The sequence below is a fragment of the Bos taurus genome, chromosome 2 (genome assembly GCF_002263795.3).
Source record: "Bos taurus isolate L1 Dominette 01449 registration number 42190680 breed Hereford chromosome 2, ARS-UCD2.0, whole genome shotgun sequence".
Lineage (NCBI taxonomy): Eukaryota > Metazoa > Chordata > Mammalia > Artiodactyla > Bovidae > Bos > Bos taurus.
Genome location: NC_037329.1, coordinates 18306314 through 18324137, shown reverse-complemented (window position 1 = coordinate 18324137; position 17824 = coordinate 18306314). Strand labels below are relative to the sequence as shown.

The 17824-nt window shown below is 43.1% G+C and overlaps 1 protein-coding gene and 1 long non-coding RNA gene across 5 annotated transcripts in view; one reads left to right on the top strand and one right to left on the bottom strand.

Annotated features, from left to right (window-relative positions):
* Nucleotides 1–17824, bottom strand: part of TTN (titin) — a 275571-nt gene that overhangs the window by 12649 nt on the left and 245098 nt on the right. For both annotated transcript variants that reach the window (XM_059880142.1, XM_024979885.2), the window contains 24 exons: nt 16690–16977; nt 16279–16578; nt 15291–15593; nt 14896–15201; nt 13020–14786; nt 12423–12716; nt 11446–11733; nt 11027–11326; nt 8865–10931; nt 8439–8741; nt 8036–8341; nt 7647–7937; nt 7255–7551; nt 6813–7118; nt 5214–5519; nt 4846–5127; nt 4068–4661; nt 3657–3944; nt 3256–3555; nt 2480–2782; nt 1601–1903; nt 915–1499; nt 481–786; nt 93–392 (listed from right to left, as the gene is read on the bottom strand). In XM_059880142.1, coding sequence (XP_059736125.1) covers nt 93–392; nt 481–786; nt 915–1499; nt 1601–1903; nt 2480–2782; nt 3256–3555; nt 3657–3944; nt 4068–4661; nt 4846–5127; nt 5214–5519; nt 6813–7118; nt 7255–7551; nt 7647–7937; nt 8036–8341; nt 8439–8741; nt 8865–10931; nt 11027–11326; nt 11446–11733; nt 12423–12716; nt 13020–14786; nt 14896–15201; nt 15291–15593; nt 16279–16578; nt 16690–16977 — 10983 coding nt within the window. The remainder of the gene's footprint in view (nt 1–92; nt 393–480; nt 787–914; nt 1500–1600; nt 1904–2479; nt 2783–3255; nt 3556–3656; nt 3945–4067; nt 4662–4845; nt 5128–5213; nt 5520–6812; nt 7119–7254; nt 7552–7646; nt 7938–8035; nt 8342–8438; nt 8742–8864; nt 10932–11026; nt 11327–11445; nt 11734–12422; nt 12717–13019; nt 14787–14895; nt 15202–15290; nt 15594–16278; nt 16579–16689; nt 16978–17824) is intronic.
* LOC112442546 (uncharacterized) overlaps nt 1–17824 on the top strand; it is a 149032-nt gene that overhangs the window by 47501 nt on the left and 83707 nt on the right. The gene's annotated exons all lie outside the window — the stretch shown is intronic.

The following is a 17824-nucleotide window of genomic DNA, read 5'->3' as shown; positions in this document are numbered from 1 at the left end:
GCTTTCTGGAGACCTACTTAGTATAGAGGAAGAATTAACCTTTACATGTTGCTTAGTTTGTAAATGAAAGCAGAGAACTAACGGCTACTTACACGTTAGTTTGGTCTTTACAGACATAGCAGTTCGTCGAGGTCTGCTCAGCCCCGTCTCATTCTCAGCGAAAACCCTGAATTCATACTCTGTAGCTTCCAGCAACCCTCCTATTGTGAACTGCCTGTCTTTGATGCGGTCCTTACTGCTCTTCTTCCAGGCACTGTCTCCAGATTGTCTGTATTCAACCCAGTATCCAAGGATTTCTTTGCCACCATCACATTCAGGTTTCTCCCACTGCAGAGTGACGCTGTCTTTGGATATTGAAAGAATCTCGAGTTCTCCAGGTTGGCTTGGCTTATCTGAAATATTTGAAAACAGTTGTAAAGGAAAGAGAGCAAAGATGGCTTGACTCTGTGATTCTAGCCCCTTCAGAAATTCTTTCCTTACCAAATGGATCTTTGCAAACAACTGGTTCAGATGCAGGGCTGGTCTCGCTTAGGCCAACGTCGTTCTGTGCAATGATGCGGAACTGATACTCGGCATCGGGAACAAGCCCGGTGACGGTGTACATTGTGGTGGTGATCTGAGTCTTGTTGTGTCTGACCCACTTGTCAGTTGAGGTCTCCTTGCGTTCAATATAGTAGCCCGTGACCCGAGAACCACCATCATCTTTGGGCCGGGACCAGGACAGGCTGACAGAACTCTTGGTCACATCGAGTATTTCTGGAGGATTGCTTGGAGGCTCGGGAGGGTCTAGGAATGTAAGTGGGAAACACACATGTTAGCGTACAGTTCCAACTCTTGTAAGCTGGTGATTTTCATTTTGAAACAAAAGAGTACTGAGAGGAAGTTTACAGTGTTGTGGTTGGAAGAGCACTTACTCAGTGGTGTTTTTGGTATGACGGGTTCCTCCGATTTCAAGGGTTTGCTTATTCCAAACTGGTTTTCTGCTGAAACACGGAAATGGTATTCCACATTTTCTTTGAGGCCTTTTACCACCAGAGATGTACCTCGGACTCTGGAGTCAATGGTGTACCAGGCGGATTTAGGCACTTCGCGTCTCTCCAGGATGTACCCCAAGATATCGGCACCACCGTCATCGGCAGGGGGCCTCCAGCTGACCCTCACAGAGCGAGCTTGTATGTCGTCATATTCAAGTGGCCCTTCTGGAGTGTTGGGATTTCCTATCACCCTGACCTTGATGTAGACAGCCTTCTTGCCACATTTGTTTTCCAGAATCAGGTCATAAGTGCCAGAGTCATCCCTGTCTGCTTCTTTGATTACAAGCTCAGTGTGAGTTTCAGAGGTTGCGATCATGGCACGCTTACTAATGTCTTGGCCTTCCTTGGTCCATTTACATATTGGGAATGGTTTTCCTTTGATCGGTATGGTAAGTCTGATGACTCCACCTTGTCTTACTAAGATACCTTCCTGGTATCTTTCATCAAGTTCATAGTCAGGATATTCTGGGGAGAAAGGTAAGGTTACAATTAGCATTTTGGGACAAAGGCATAGGAAATAAGTCTAAAGGCAAATATAGCAGAAAGGAAGTGATCCCATCTCTTACCAAGCATTTCTGTGACTTTGACTGTTCCTGGTACCTCAGCAGGCTCCCCAGGTCCACCAGCGTTACAGGCTAGGACACGGAATCTGTATTCGGCACCCTGAGGTAGGTGTGTGAGAGTATACTCCCGAATTTTGGTTGGGGTGGTGTTGCATTTGGTCCATTCATGTTGATCGACCTTTTGCATTTCGATCAAGTAGCCCGTGACTTTAGATCCTCCTTCATCTTCTGGTACGCTCCAGGCCAGGGAGACTGATGTCCTTGTTGTGTCGGTAACTCTTGGGTTTTGTGGCTTTCCTGGAGGAGCTGGAAAATAAGAGTAACAACATACTTGTTAAAAGTTTCTGCAAAGTTGAAAATCAGATGCTAAAAACCTAATGATTTCAGTGAATTGTGGAGACGTGGAATATAACATTAGGATATTTTTCGTTTTGTAAATATTTAATTCATTTTATAAGTTAAAACTACTTAAAACTCTTGCTTTTTTCTTTGTCTTATATGTGCTTAGTTTATGATCACTAATTCTATCTTACATTTAACATCAGTTTTTAAACTGCTTCGAGAAATACTAACTTGCTTAAAAATTTTAACTGTGATATAGGGTGTCTATCATGAGTTCTATTTTAAAGAGGGAGAAGTAGATTCAAGAGAAGAATATAAGAAGTTACTTTCCCAACACTGCTAAGGGTCGGGAGTGGGGAGAGGATTGACGACAAAGGACACAAATGAACTTTTTGGGCTGATGGAAATATTCTATATTTTGATTGTGGTGGTAGTTATACAACCATACATTTCCCCAAACTCACAGAATTCTCTATTTCAGGAAGGTGAATAACTATATTAAATTATATCTCACTGAACTTTTATATAAAAGGTATTTACCGATTGGATCCATGGCCACAGTGGGTTTGGAAGGACGGCTTGGTTTTCCAGTTCCTCTCACATTGACGGCTGTGACACGGTGCTCATATTCTAAGCCCTCGATAAGGCCAGTGGAACGGTATCGTGTCATTGTCACTGGCACTTTATTTACGCGGACCCATCGATCTGCTCTCACTTCTTTGCGTTCCACGATGTATCCAGTCACTTGGGAGCCACCGTCATCTTCTGGTGGGTACCAAGTAAGTGTCATGCCCTCACGGGAGACATCAAATATCTGTAATGTTTCTGGAGGTCCAGGAATGTCTGCAGCAAGATGGAGGTAAACACACCATGCACCATGAATAAATTAAAGACTCATACATTGTGTGTCTCGTATATACCATTTTAAAAAGGTATGTAAGACTCTTATGACTATTTTTCTAGTGTTTTCATTTTTGTACCTTTCTTGCTGTTCCTCATTTTCTTCAATTTCATAAACATTTATTAAACGTGTATTCTGTATTTTTTCCTCACTGTAACAGCCAGTCTTCCCTCCCTCCTTCCTCTCCTTCTACCCATCCTTTCCTAACTCCTTCCTCTCTTTCTTTCATACAAAAACAAAACAAAAACCTTAACCATGTTGAAAACCCCTCCAAGAAAAGGAGGCATAGAAACCTTAGAACGACCCTGGGATTAATTTTGGACCTCTTTTTACTTACATAAGGGCATATTAAAAACAAATTCCTTCTTGTTAACATTTAGAGGTGAGGAGAATGGCAGAAGGGCCCAGGACTTACTGATGCTGCTGCGACATTCTATGACTTCAGACTGCAAGTAGGAGCCAATCCCAAAGCGGTTTGTCGCAGCCACTCGGAACACATACTCGTTTCCTTCAATGAGTCTGGTAAACTTAAATGTTGATCTGGTCACTGACTCAGACACAGGCAGCCATCCAGGGCGGTGGGCATCACGTTGTTCTACCACATAGCCACTCAGCGGAGCGCCACCATCCAGTTCGGGCGGTCCCCAGGAAATGGTCACTGAAGTAGCATCAATTTCATCAACCTTGATAGGCCCAGACGGTGGACCAGGCTTGTCTACAAAAGAAAAGGAAATTCCAGATGTTAATTTTCACTTCAAATCAAAATTGGGTGACTGAGCATCAACAATTTGCTTGTGCCTTTTCCCATGTCCCTACCGAGAATGATGACTTTAATGGTCTCTGATGTAGTTCCGGTCACATTCTTCAGTTCAAGTACATAGTCTCCAGTATCTTTGATAGTGGTTTCCCGGATGGTTAATTTAGCTACCTTAGTATGAGTTTCAACTGTGACACGCTCTGATTCTCTTAGTTTAGAACCAGCGAAGAACCAGGAAGCAGCAGGAGGTGGGCGGCCAGCGATTGGTATTACCAGCTCTACCGGTCTGCCAGCTGGGACATGGATGGTCTTTTGAGGCATTGTAGAAAGATCAATTGTTGGCAACACTATGAGAAAGAAAGTAGGAATTTATTCTTAAGTATAATTTCTAATGACAGGACGTAATGAATTCTGAATGTTTCCTTCATTTTGCTTTACTATTACTGTTATCTTGGTGTTTTGGTACATACCTCTGAGGTCTTGTACAGTCACGGCTGTGACGATCTCTCTTGGTTCTGACACACCTTTCTCGTTTTGTGCCCTTACTCTAAATAAGTACTGTTCACCTTCGTTTAAGGAAATAACAGTGTGCTCTAGGACTGTGGGTTTTAAGGTGACAACCTTCATCCATCTCTCAGTGCCAGCTCTGCAGGCCTCAAGAACATAGCCAGTGAGTCGGCTCCCACCGTCATAGAGTGGTTTCTCCCAGGCAAGGGTAACAGTGGATTTGGTGACATCGACCACTTCTAGCTTCGTAGGCACCAAAGGCACTTCTGAGACCAGAACTGCATCAGATGTTTCACAAGGTTCTCCAATGCCATAAATATTTTCTGGCAACACCCTGAAATAGTACATGGCTCCTTCTATAAGTCCAGAAATCCTGTACAGTGTCTTGCTGCATTTGGTAGTTACTGTTTTGAATGCTCTCATGGCAGCTTCACGCTTTTCAATAATATAGTTGTTGACAGGTGCTCCACCATCAATTGTGGGAACTTCCCAAGTGATGGTCACAGAATCTCTTGATACTTCCTTAACTTTCACTGAAGGACAGGGGCCAGGAGTATCTAAAAAAACAGAGAATGAAGGATGCATACTTCTTATTTGACAGATTAGTTGATAGATTTTTGGGGGAAAGGGGTTAGGAAAATATACTTAACATAGTCCCTTCTAGAGAGGTGATCAATCAGAAGTCAAGGTGTTTGTTTTTAAAGAACCTACTCATTGCATAGTATTAAGACCAATACTTACCGTATACTTTAACAAGGACAGTTGCTGATTTCTTGCCAGATTGGTTTTCGGCTTCAATGGTGTATTTTCCAGCATCGTACCGGTTAACTTTGTCCACAATAAGCAAAGAATAACTCTCAGTGGTGTCGATGATTGCCCGACTTGCAAGGTCAATGCCCTTTTTGCTCCATGTGATGACGGGTGGTGGTCTTCCAGATACAGACACCATCAGCCGTAGTGAGGCCCCAGCTCTGATGGTCACGGTCTTCTTTAAATCATCTGCAAGCTCCAGATCTGGTATTTCTGGAAAGTAAATGTCAAAGCTTAATTAATTTATGAACAAGTGTGATGAGAAAAATAATTCACCTAAAACCTTGAATTATAAATACCCAGTCTTTCCACAGGCTCAATTTCTGCAGTTGACTCGCTATATTCGCTCATGCCCTTCACGTTCACAGCAGCAACTCTGAAGGAGTATTTCTGGCCCATTTTAAGGTCTGTCACAGTGAATTCATTGTTTCTTATTGTGGCGTTGGTATGCACTCGGTACCACTGATCAGTGTCCTTCTCTTGCATTTCAAGAACGTATCCTATGATGTCAGTGCCACCGTCATACATGGGCTTGGTCCAGGCTAAACTGATGCTGTGTTTGGTGGTATCCACAACTCGTGGAGCAGAAGGTGGTCCAGGGGTGTCTGTAGAAAGAAGGATATTATACAAATAAGGAAGCTTTGGGATTTGTATTTTTGATTTGTAAGATTCACTCAGGCATTGCTGTTCTTTGTCTACACTCACTGAGATGTTCTTTGTAACTAAGGTCTTCTGATATTGCAAGATGGCACTGTGTTCTGGAGTTACTATTTTTATTATTTTAAGAGTTAAAAACTTCTTTAGAAAGGCAGATGTTTCTCCCTGGCCACCTTGGCTAGATACACTGTGTCCTGCTAAGTTCATTGCTTACAGTACCCATTCTCAGGAACTTTTTTTTTCTCTCTTTGGCTGTGCCCAGTGGCATATAGGCAGAGAAGGCAATGGCAAGCCACTCCAGTACTCTTGCCTGGAAAACCCCATGGATGGAGGAGCCTGGTGGGCTGCAGTTGGGGTTGCTACAAGTTGGACGCCACTGAGTGACTTCACTTTCACTTTCATGCATTGGAGAAGGAAGTGGCAACCTGCTCCAGTGTTCTTGCCTGGAGAATCCCAGGGACGGGGGAGCCTGGTGGGCTGCCGTCTATGGGGTTGCACAGAGTCGGACACAACTGAAGCGACTTAGCAGCAGCAGCAGCAGTGGCATATAGGAACCTAGTTCCCCAACCAGGGATTGAACCTGTGGCCCCTGCAGTGGAAGCACAGAATTTCAACCACTGGACCACTGGGGAAGTCCCAGGGACCTTTCTTTAGTAGCTCAGCTTTCAACAAGGTCAATATTCTTGTCACCTCTACATTTCCAGTAAGTACAGGAATAAATATCTTCTACTTCCACTGAGTCCATTCCAGTGATTTATTCCTTTTAGTTCTTAGGCTTAAACTTTGTACAAGGATTTGCCAACTTATTTTTGAGACTCTTGTGACAATTATTTTGTTAGGTACTTATTAAGAAAGTAGAAACTTTCTGTTCTGCTAAGCCTCTTAAAGGAGACATTGTCCTTTTTTTTCTCTTCAGTAGTTATTATCATTACAACAAAATTACCTCCATCCTTAGGAAGATTTGAAAAAGACATCCCTTTCATATTGGTAGTAGGAAAAAAAAATTTCTTTTCACAGATTAGAAAATAACAGCAACAATTTCCAGCAACGTAACTGCTAACTTATCAACAGAAGTACTTGTTGAAATATTTTCTGTCTTAGGCTGTAAAGTCCTTCTAATAAGCATATGCCTTTCTAGGCCAGTCATAACTTCTACGAGTTCCTGGAAATTACATATTGGACAGTTCTTTGTAATATGATTTTGATGGGCATTAGGAGTATGAATGAGTCTTGGAACTCACATGATGGTTCTCTGCAGGAGATAAAGTTGGAAGCTTCGCTGGGTTCGCTGTTACCAGCAGCGTTTACTGCAGTCACCCGGAACTGGTAATCACAGCCTTCCATCAGGCCAGTCACCTTCAGCCTGGTGTCGTACACCACGTGGTCCTTGTTGACACGCGTCCAGCGCAGGCTCTTCTTCTCACGCTTGTCTACCAAGTAGTTGCTGATGTCGTTGCCACCGTCAGATTCAGGTTTCGTCCACTGAATGATGATATGCTCTTTGCCAGCCCCAACTTCTTCAGGTATGCCAGGTTGTGATGGAATCGCTGTTTATATTTTTATGAGAATAAAAGGTTGATCAGAATTGCACAAAATCACTATTTCTATGACTGTCTGCCCCCTGCCCACCCCATCCTCTGATCCCATGACACTTCCACTGGCAAGTTAAGTGTTAATACTCACTGAAGGAGTTTCTGGCAACAATGGGCTCTGATTCAACAGGCACACCAGGGCCATATTTGTTTACTGCCCGCACTCGGAATATGTATTCGTTGTTCTTGATGAGTCTAGTAACCACATGGGATAGGGTGGGGCATTCGCCTTCCACAATCACCCAGTTGAGCCTGCTCGTCTCGCGTCGTTCCACGATGTAGTGAGTAATTTCTGCTCCTCCATCTTCCTGAGGAAGGCTCCAGGCTAAAGTGCACTTCTCCTCAGTTACTCTGCTGACGGTGAGCTTTCCACATGGGCCCGGGGAATCTAAAACAGATGTAGGAATGAGCAATGAGGAAGGTCCTTCTTTCTGCACACATTTGAGAAAGCTATGGAGATCAAAAATCGTTTGACCCTCTTACCGAGAACCTTGACCAGGACAGACACAGCCTTTGTCCCGCTGGCATTCTTCACTGTTAAAGTGTATTTTCCACTGTCACTTCTGTCACAGAACTTGATCACAGCAGTTGCTCGTTTGCCCGTATACTGCAGAGAGATTTTCTCACACATATCTAGTTCTTTGTCCCCTTTGGTCCAGATAATCTTGGGTTCAGGTTTGCCACCAACTGCAGCATCAAGAACAAGATCCGAGCCTGCTCTGATGGTGACCAGATCACCCTGTAATCTGGCATCCAGTTCGGCTTTGGGTGGAGCTGTCATAGACAAAATGTGAATGAATGCGTGATAGTCTGTTGTCACAGAAATTGTGATCATTTAAAAGGAGAACGTGGATTATTATTATTATTTTTACCGTATTCATCTCGGCAAGTGATGGGGCCTGTGGATTCTGATCCTTTGCTAATTACGCCTGCTGCATTCTTGGCCAACACACGGAATTCGTAAGTGTCTCCCTCACTGAGAGCAGTAACGGTGAAGAAATTGTCAGATACGATGGTGTAGTTGCACTTGAGCCAGCGACCGTCTCCAACTTCGCTGACTGGCTTACGCTCTATGATGTAGCCCACGACCTTGCTGCCGCCATCATACACCGGGGCAGACCAGATCAGTGACACTGTCGATCGGGTGACATCTGTTACCTCTGGTCTTCCTGGTGCATCTGGAAGGGAGGCAAACGTGAGGTTAAATACAACTCTGAATTCTGCTAGTACTGATGATGATGATAAACAAATGTACCCTTAAATTTTGACACCTACCCACTGGGTTTTGAGCCATCACAGGTCTCGAAGCTTCGCTGGCTTTGCTAACGCCTGCGGCATTGAGTGCGTATGTTCTGAACTGATATTCCAGTCCTTCTACCAAACCGGTCACTTTGTAGTTGCACTCTAAGCATGGTACTTTGTTTTCTTTGACCCAAAGAATGGTGTTACGTTCTTTCTTCTCAACCCAGTAGCCGATGACTTTACTGCCACCGTCATGGTAGGGTTCTTCCCAGCGAATAGACATGGCATTTGCAGACACATAGTAAACCTCAGGTCTGGTAGGTGCACTTGGTGGGACTAAATATAAACAGAGGTATCAAAATATAAATTGAGTTTCAAAATACAAATACAGAATATAAATAACATTCAGGGGAAATGTTTAATCATAGAGACTTGGTAATATGATTTTAATTTTCTTACCAAATGGATGCTCAGCCACGATTGGTGCTGATTCTACAGGCTTGCTGACACCAAATCTGTTCTCTGAACTGACACGGAAAGAATATTCCATATATTTTGTGAGATGAGTGACTTTAATCTGAGTGCGCTTGACACTGGAATTGACAAGCTGCCAAGCTGTTGTACCCGATTCCCGCTTTTCAACAATGTAATTGGTAATATCAGTGCCTCCGTTGTCTTGAGGTTCAGCCCATGACAGGACACATGATTCAGCTGAGATAGATGAGACTTCAATGGGGCCGGTTACTGGACCTGGCCTTCCGATGACCACAACTGTGATGGTAAATGTTTTAACACCAGCTGTATTTTCCAGGGTCAAGAAGTACCTTCCAGAGTCACCTCTCATGCTGTCCTTTACAGACAAGGTGGTTCTGTCTTTTGTCGTCGTGATACTCACTCGATCTGTCTCCTTAAGTCTCATTTCTTCAAGTTTCCATGTTACCTTGGGGGCGGGACGACCACTGATTGGCACGTCAATGGTAAATGTGCTTCCTGCTTTGCAAGTTATGAGCTGATTGGTAATTCCAGTGAGGTCAGCAGTGGGCTCAATTTGAGGCTCCTTGATGATGACAGAAGAGAAGGCTTCCCTGGGTTCACTGTAGCCGGCGTCATTCTTGGCCTTCACGCGGAATTCATATTCAGTGTTCTCAACGAGGCGCTCCACTGTGAAAGTCATCTGTTTGGTGTGACCAGCTTCAACCCAGAAGTCAGATCCCTTTTGTCTCATTTCGAGCAGGTAGCCAGTGATTCGGCTGCCTCCGTCATGGTCAGGTTTAAGCCAAGCTAAGACTACAGAGGACTTGCTTGTGTCAACAATATCAAGTCTCCTAGGTGGAGCAGGTTGTTCTGTGGCTACCATTGGTTCTGGCATTTCATAGGGTTCACCAACACCATACTCATTTTCTGCAGAAACACGGAAATAGTATGGAACGCCTTCTAGCAGGTCACTGACCCTGAGGATCTGACGAATGCATTTTTCACTGACCACCTGCCAGCTACGGCGACTGGCTTCTCGTTTCTCTACCACGTAGTGATGAATTCGGGCACCTCCATCAAGGAGAGGGGCATCCCACATCAATGTAGCAGAGCCCCGGGTCACATCCTTGAAGGTAATCGGGCCAGGTGGGCCAGGAGAGTCCAGCACCTTTACAGTGAATGTGATTGACTTACTACCGCTGTTGTTTTCTACAGTAAGGGTATATTTCCCTGCGTCGGTTCTGTTGCAATTTTCCACAGTGAGGGTGCTGAAGGAATCTGTTGTGTGGATGTCAGCCCGAATGCTAAGGTTAGAGTCCGGTTTGCTCCATACAGCTGTCGGAGTTGGTCTACCCTGATAGGCAATGAAGAGGCGAATGCTGGCCCCAGCTCTCACAACATGAGTCTGCTTGAAGTTGGCATCGATGTCTAACTCAGGAGCTGATAATCGGTCAACTGCTTTAATGGTGCCAGTTACTTCACAGCTGTCTCCTTTTCCAGCAGCATTGATAGCACTGACCCGGAATTTGTATTCTTCACCTGCTTGCAGATCGGTGACTGTATATCTCGTTTTCACACATGCTTCTACGTTCACCTTGTGCCAGTCTCCCAGGTCAGCTTTGCACATTTCAATAATATACCCAATTATCTCCAATCCTCCGTCAAACACTGGCTTAGACCACTCTAAGCTCACAGTTGTCTTTGATGTGTCTGTCACTTTGACCACAGTAGGCGCGCCTGGTGGGTTGACAGGCTCTCTGCATTTGATTAGTCGTGAGACGCCGCTTGCAGGCCCTACCCCTGCGGCATTTTCAGCCATGACGTGGAATTCATACTCGTTGCCCTCCGTCAGACCTGTGACTTTGAATCTTGTCTCACAGATGGGTCGTTTGCTGATCACTTTCACCCATCGCGTGCTCTTCTTTTCTCTCCTTTCAAGGATGTACTGTTGAATTTCACTGCCACCATCTGATTCTGGCCTGGCCCATGTTAGAGTAATGCTATTGCCTGTTACATTACTAGGTTCTGGAGTGCCAGGGGCATCAGGAATAGCTGTGAGATAAAAACAGAGAAAGAAACCAATTAGACATGTTTGCTTGGAAACTGACCTTATGACATAGTGCCACTTAGTGAAAATGGTCACTTACTGTACTGTATTTGAGCAACCACTGGGTCAGAATCCAGTGGCCTGCTAACACCAAACTTGTTAACTGCAGAAATACGGAATTGGTATTCATTGCCAGTTATTAGTTTCGTGGCTGTGTAGCTGAGGGCTTCACAATTGTCCTCGATGAGTGCCCAAGCAAGTCTGCTGGTTTCCCGTTTTTCAATCAGGTAGTGAGATACGGGGGCACAGCCGTCATTGTGTGGCGCATCCCACCACAGGGTCATCTTCTCGCCAGTTATATTGGTGAATCTTATTGGCCCAACTGGTTTTCCTGGTGTATCTATAAGAAAAAGATTCTGGAGTTAGTTTCTTTTCCCTTGTCCATTAAAATGCAATCAGGCCTGTCTTTAATCCAAGTTCTGTACATTGTAAGAGTAAGAAGCTATTCTAGAGTTTTACCTTGTACTCGCACTGTAATCTCTGCTTTTGTGGAGCCAGATGCGTTTTTGGCTTCCACTCTGTATACACCACGATGGTCCCGGGTGGCATCTCTAACAAAGAGGCTGGTGGATCCAAGGACATCGGTTATTTCCATGTTCATCTTCTTCTCAATTTCTACTCCATCTTTGAACCAGGTTACTCGAGGTACTGGTCGTCCTTGTACCAAAGCTTTAATTCTAAGGCTCTCTCCAGACTTAATAGTGATACCATCAAAGTACTCAGGGCCAAACTCTACAGTTGGTGCAACTGTAAAAGAAATAGAATTATATACATTAACTTGGTTTAATAAAGACAGAAACAAACATGTTTTTCATTAGCACCATATCATAAAGCCTGGAAGGGTAATCCTTATACCAAAGGCTATTTTGAAAGTATGATTGACGGTTGAGTATTTAGACTCTAAGGTTAAACATTTGCATATTGTTATCTCCTTTGTTATGTCTGTCATGTTACTACTCTTGAATTTCCACTTGTAAAACGAGGAATGAAATATTTGTAGGTCATCTACTTCCTAATGCTGTTGCATATTCAAACGAGTTGCTGTTCCACGCCATTAGCTGCACTCAGGCAAAATAATAATTGTGCTGTTGAATTTGTGTTGTATTTTTGTGATTTCAATAGAAATGGACTGTTATTCTTGAGAACTTTATTCTTTATTATAAATGACTGAAATTACAAAGCTAAAAACCATCCCCATTTGCATGCTATTTATGTGGAAATGAAAGAATAGACGCAGTAAAAAGTTGATGCTAATCACATCTTTTTCTTCTCTTCATCTGAGAGGTAGAAAAATCTAATTCACCTACCTAACAACCTTTGGTAATCTGTATGAAATATTGGTTTTATTCTCATTTTACACACCAGGGACCAAAAATATATATATTTAAAAACATGAATGTTCTTAGTTACACTGGAAATCAGTCGTAAATGCTTACCATTTTCATCTCTGGTCATGATAACACCAGAAGACTGTGACGGCGGGCTTATGGTTCCAACAGCATTTCTTGCGATTATTCTGAACTCATATCGATCCCCAGGACTGAGTCCTGTTACCGTGTACTGACATTCACTGACGTCAGTAAAGTTGCATCTGGTCCAGCGATCGCTCCCTTGCCGTTTCTCGATGCTGTAGGCCACTATCTTACTGCCTCCATCACGCAGCGGTGGGTTCCATTTCAGTGTGATGGTTTCCCGGGTGACATCAATGTAGTCAGGAGTGCCAGGTGGGTCTAAAAATTATATGAAAGTTAAAGGTGTCATTACTTCTGTAATCAACTCTTAATCCTCAATGGAAGGGGGAAAAATGAATAAATTCCCCAAACTCATTATAGCCATTAATTGAAATTTTTTGGTATCAGAATCTTAAAAAAAATTTTTTAATTACTTTATTAGACTGATTTAAAATCATTCCCCTTGCTTTACCTGACCAACTCTAGTGTCAAGAAAATATGTGAGAAGGTGATACGTGGAAGAAAATTAGTAACACATTAGTTGCTGAATGAAATATACTGGAATGATCTTCAGTCACTTACCTACTGGGGAAACAGCTAAGGTAAATTTGCTTGGGTCGCTAGGTGAGCTTAGGCCAGCAGAATTTTCAGTGAATACACGGAACTGGTAATCCAGGCCTTCCATTAATCCAGTAGCTCTATATTCTCTTCCAGATATTGGTGACATATTAATTCTTTGCCAGAGGATGCTGTTTCTTTCTTTCTTTTCAACATGGTATCCAGTAACTTCTGAACCACCATCATAAACTGGAGCATCCCAAGTGAGTGACATGCCATCAGAAGTCACATTGTATGTAACTGGCTTTCCTGGGGGGCCAGGAATCCTGAACTGGTGTTTGGCCAAAATGATGTTTGAGACAAGTGGTTGGCTGACTCCATATCTGTTTTCTGCCCTAACTCTAAACTGATATTCGGCATCTTTGACTAGATTAGGAACTTTGAAAGTTGTCCGGGCAACGCTGGAACACACCATCTTCCAATTAGTTTGTGAAGCTTCTCGCTTCTCAATGCTGTAGCAGGTAATTTCACCTCCTCCATCATCATCAGGCACATCCCAGGACATGATGACACTATCGGCCTTGATTTCGTCGAATCGAATGGGCCCTTTGGGCTTAGATGGCGGGCCAAGTGTGATGACTGTAATGGGATATGTGTTTCGACAGACTGCGTTATCGAGAATAATGGTGTATTTCCCTCCATTCTCCTTCTTCGCATTCTTTATACTCAGAGTAAGTTTGTTTTCGGTTTTACCCAAACGAACAAGTTCACTTTCTTTCAGTGGCAAACCGTCTTTCAACCAACTGATAGATGGCTTGGGTTTCCCTTTGTAAGGTAATTCGAGGTGCACGTTATGTCCGATTCTCACAGCGACTTGTGCCCCTGGGATTTCTGACAGGTCAACTTCAGGTGGAATTACCAGTTCTTTCACGGTGACTGGCCCAATACTGACACTGTCGCTCAGCCCTTTCTCATTTCTGGCAGACACTCTGAACTCCAGCTCTGACAGTTCCTTGAGCTTGCCAACCTCAATTTCACATGTCTTACTTATGCCAGCGTGTGACCACGTTTGTTCACCTTTACCTTTCCTTTCCACAATATAATCTGTGATTACACTACCACCATCGAAGTCGGGCTTGGTCCAGCTCAGCGTAACAGATGTCTTTGTTGAGTCTTTCACTGAGAGATCGCGTATAGGTGCTGGTACCTCGGCAGCCTTCACAGGCTCTGTGGTTTCACAGGGTTCCCCAATTCCAATTTCATTCACTGCAAAAACTCTGAAGAAGAACGGAGTTTTCTCTGACAAATCAGTTACTTTAAAGGATGTGCTAGAACATTTGTGTGACACGGAAGACCATGTTCTCTTGGTGGCATCTTTCTTCTCAATGATGTAATTAATTATAGGAGATCCTCCGTCAATGAGAGGAGGGTCCCAGAACAAAGTGACTGTGCCTTGAGAAACATGTTTAACCTGTAGGTTTTGGCAGGCGGCTGGTGTGTCAAGCACTTTAACACTCACAGTTGAAGACTTTGGTTGACCAACACCATTTTCTATTGTGAGAATATATTTGCCTGTATCATGGCGAGTGACTTGAGGGATAGTGAGTATTGAAGATGAGTCCGTGTTTTGAATGCTGTAGCGGGCATCACTGCCAAGATTCTTCTCATCTTTTCTCCACGTGACAGTAGGTGGAGGTCTGCCTTTGAAGGGAACCAACGCGTGTACATCTTCACCAGCTTTAGCTATAATGGAGGTCCTGAAAGCCACGTCCAGGTCGATCTCTGGTTCCTCTGTAGACATAAAACAGACATATACAGTGAATTTTAAAGCAAGGAAATGAGTGATTTCCTGGAGGGTCTCTATTAAAATAAAAACATAATCATATCAGTAGGCACGTACCCAGTATGTCTTTGGCTTGTACGGGTTCGGTCATTGCTATAGGTTCACCTTGTCCGGCACAGTTTACGGCAGACACCTGGAAGTAGTAATTGACTCCGGGACTCAGGTTCGATACCACATATTCTGTAGTTCTGACTTCTCCTTTGGTAGAGACAACAGTCCATTCCTCTTCCTCTCCTTGTCTCATGGCAACAACATATCCAGTAACAGCACTGCCCCCATCGTAGACAGGTTTACTCCATCCAAGAGTGATGGAGGATTTAGTTGAATCTGCAATTCTTATCTTAGCCGGTGGGCCTGGTGGATCTGGAATGGACAGTCAGAATACCGTAATTATGCAATTATGTACAACTGGGCGACACGAAAGATGACACAGGTGAAGAGGCCACACTTACCAATAGGATCAGCAGCTTTGTAGAAGTCAGAGGGTTCAGAAAATGGACCCTGTCCAGCAGCATTTACAGCACAAACTCGGTATTGATAGTCACTGTGTTCCGTGAGTCCTGTCACTTTCTGTCTGGTGTCACGGATTGTCTCCTTTAGGACTTTAAACCATCCAAGACTCTTCTTGTCTCGTTTCTCCAGGATATAGCCGCTTATGTCACTACCACCATCTGCAACTGGCCTGCTCCAGACAACAGTCATCGAATTCTTGTTAATCTTTGTCACCTCTGGCACGCTTGGAGGCCCAGGTGTGACTGTTTGAAAAGGAAGAGGAAAATGAGTTAAAAGAATCAACATTACTGATAGATTCTACCTTTTAATCTTCAAGTCCTACTTAAGAACATTCGTCTCATTTATTATATTTTCCACCTGGTGAAAAGGATCATTATGAGAAGTGATATGATGAGCAAGAAAATAAGTCAGTCAAGCTCTGGAAACTATTAATAGCTAGCAGAATAGTATTTGTTTACTTATTAATTTATCTATGGTCATGTCACACAGCTTGTGGGATCTTAGTTCCCCTGGCCAGGGACTGAACTCAATCTCTGCCAGTGAAAGCATCAAGTCCTAACTGCTGGACTGCCAGGGACATCCCAGTTTATTTTTAAGTTTTCATGAATTTTATTCATTTCAGTGAGTAATGATAGAAATTTGAGAGATGAGATGCTATCTGAGCATACAGACATTTGTAAATGGATTAGTAATGGCTGCGTGAACAGTAGAAGAGTCTTGAAGATAATCTAAGCCAAAATTTACCAAACTTGCTGTTGGAGATACTATTTAGTGCCTTGAATCAAAACAAGGTCTCATTTATTTCAAAGCAATTACAACTAATACTCAAGGAATAAAATGATCACCTGGTAGGATTTGATACAATGAAAATAAGTAAATAAATTTTCATGTATTTGATTTTAGTTTTCTAATGAAATCGTATCTCACCAAACGCATTCCTTGCTATCACTGGGTGAGATTCCAGCGCATCACCAATTCCATATTTGTTCACAGCGCGAACCCGGAAGATGTATTCATTTCCTTTGATAATTTTGGTGGTCTTAATGATGCACTCTTCCAAATTTTCAGACACCATAGACCACACAACACGGCTTGTCTCACGCTTTTCCACGATGTAGTGAGTGATTTTTGCACCACCATCATCTGCCGGAGGCTGCCAGAGAAGAGTTATCTTTTCAGCAGTGACAGTCTTAAATTCAATTGGTCCACCTGGAGGTCCTGGTTTGTCTGTCAATGAAAGAACAAAATGGTATATTAATAAATTTAGAAAGGTTTCTAATTGAAAATCATTAAATTTTAGGCAATGAAATATGATGTTGGCCTGCATTCAGCACCTACCAAGGATCTGCAGTCTAATTGTGGCTGAGGCTGAGCCCAAGGCGTTCCTTAGTTTTAATTCATAGGTTCCACTATTAAGGCGAGTTGCATCTTTGATGAGTATAGATGCAAGGTCAGTGGTATTTTCGACACACACCAGTGCATTGGTTTGTAACTCTTTGTCATCTTTATACCACTCAATTGTAGGCTCAGGTTTGCCAGAAATGCCAGCTCTGAGCTTTACAGATGTCCCTGCTCTGTATTTGACAACTTCTGTATATTCTAGAGGCAAATCAATTACAGGTCCACCTGTAAGAAAAACAGATCATAAATATTTAAAAGATCACAAGGATGAAGAAAATAATCTCGGCAACTTCAAAGTAAGCTCACTGGCCTTTATTAAATAATAAATGTACACACGGTAGTTCTAATCCCATTTATATTTTATATTTAATTTTATAAGCTACTCTTCTATCCCAGATGAGGAGGAAAGATTGTGAGCAAGCTCTGAACCCCAGTGACAGCACTAATTGCACAGGGATTTAAGTGCCTGTGAAATGTAAAGTCCGTTACGTGTTTTATTCCAGGAATGAAATGGGACACAGAACAATGACCTCTTGTTTTTATTTCCCTTCCCAGTTCACTGGTATCCAAGTGGGGGCAGTTTACAGCAGACCCTTAATGCTGAATTCTCTACTCACAGGGCTGTATACTCCCCTGGACTGGTTTTGTGCCAGGCTGCTTACAAGTTTTGAGAAACAGAATTAACGTGACTTGCTTCACAGTCTCACAAATACTGACTCAGTGTCTACTAAGCCTGGTTCATAGAGAGAGGCCCGAGGAGTCTCATCATGAAGATGGAAGTGGGTACTTCTGCCCGGATACCACAGAGATTCCCCCTTGGAAATGGGGGACTTTTAGAAACAGCATCACTGGGTACCTAACTCTCATGAAATTTTAGTTTTTAAACTACTGTTGAGTTGAATGTGCTACTTAATTTCCAGTAGTGTATTTTGGGATGTGTATGTGTATTTCGGACAACAGCAATGTCGAGAGAATTCTGAAGTCTGTTTGAATTTCCCCTCTATCATTCATAAGCTGCTTTGATGTTGGGGAAGTTATGTACGCACTCTAAACCTCACTTTCTCTTCTGTAA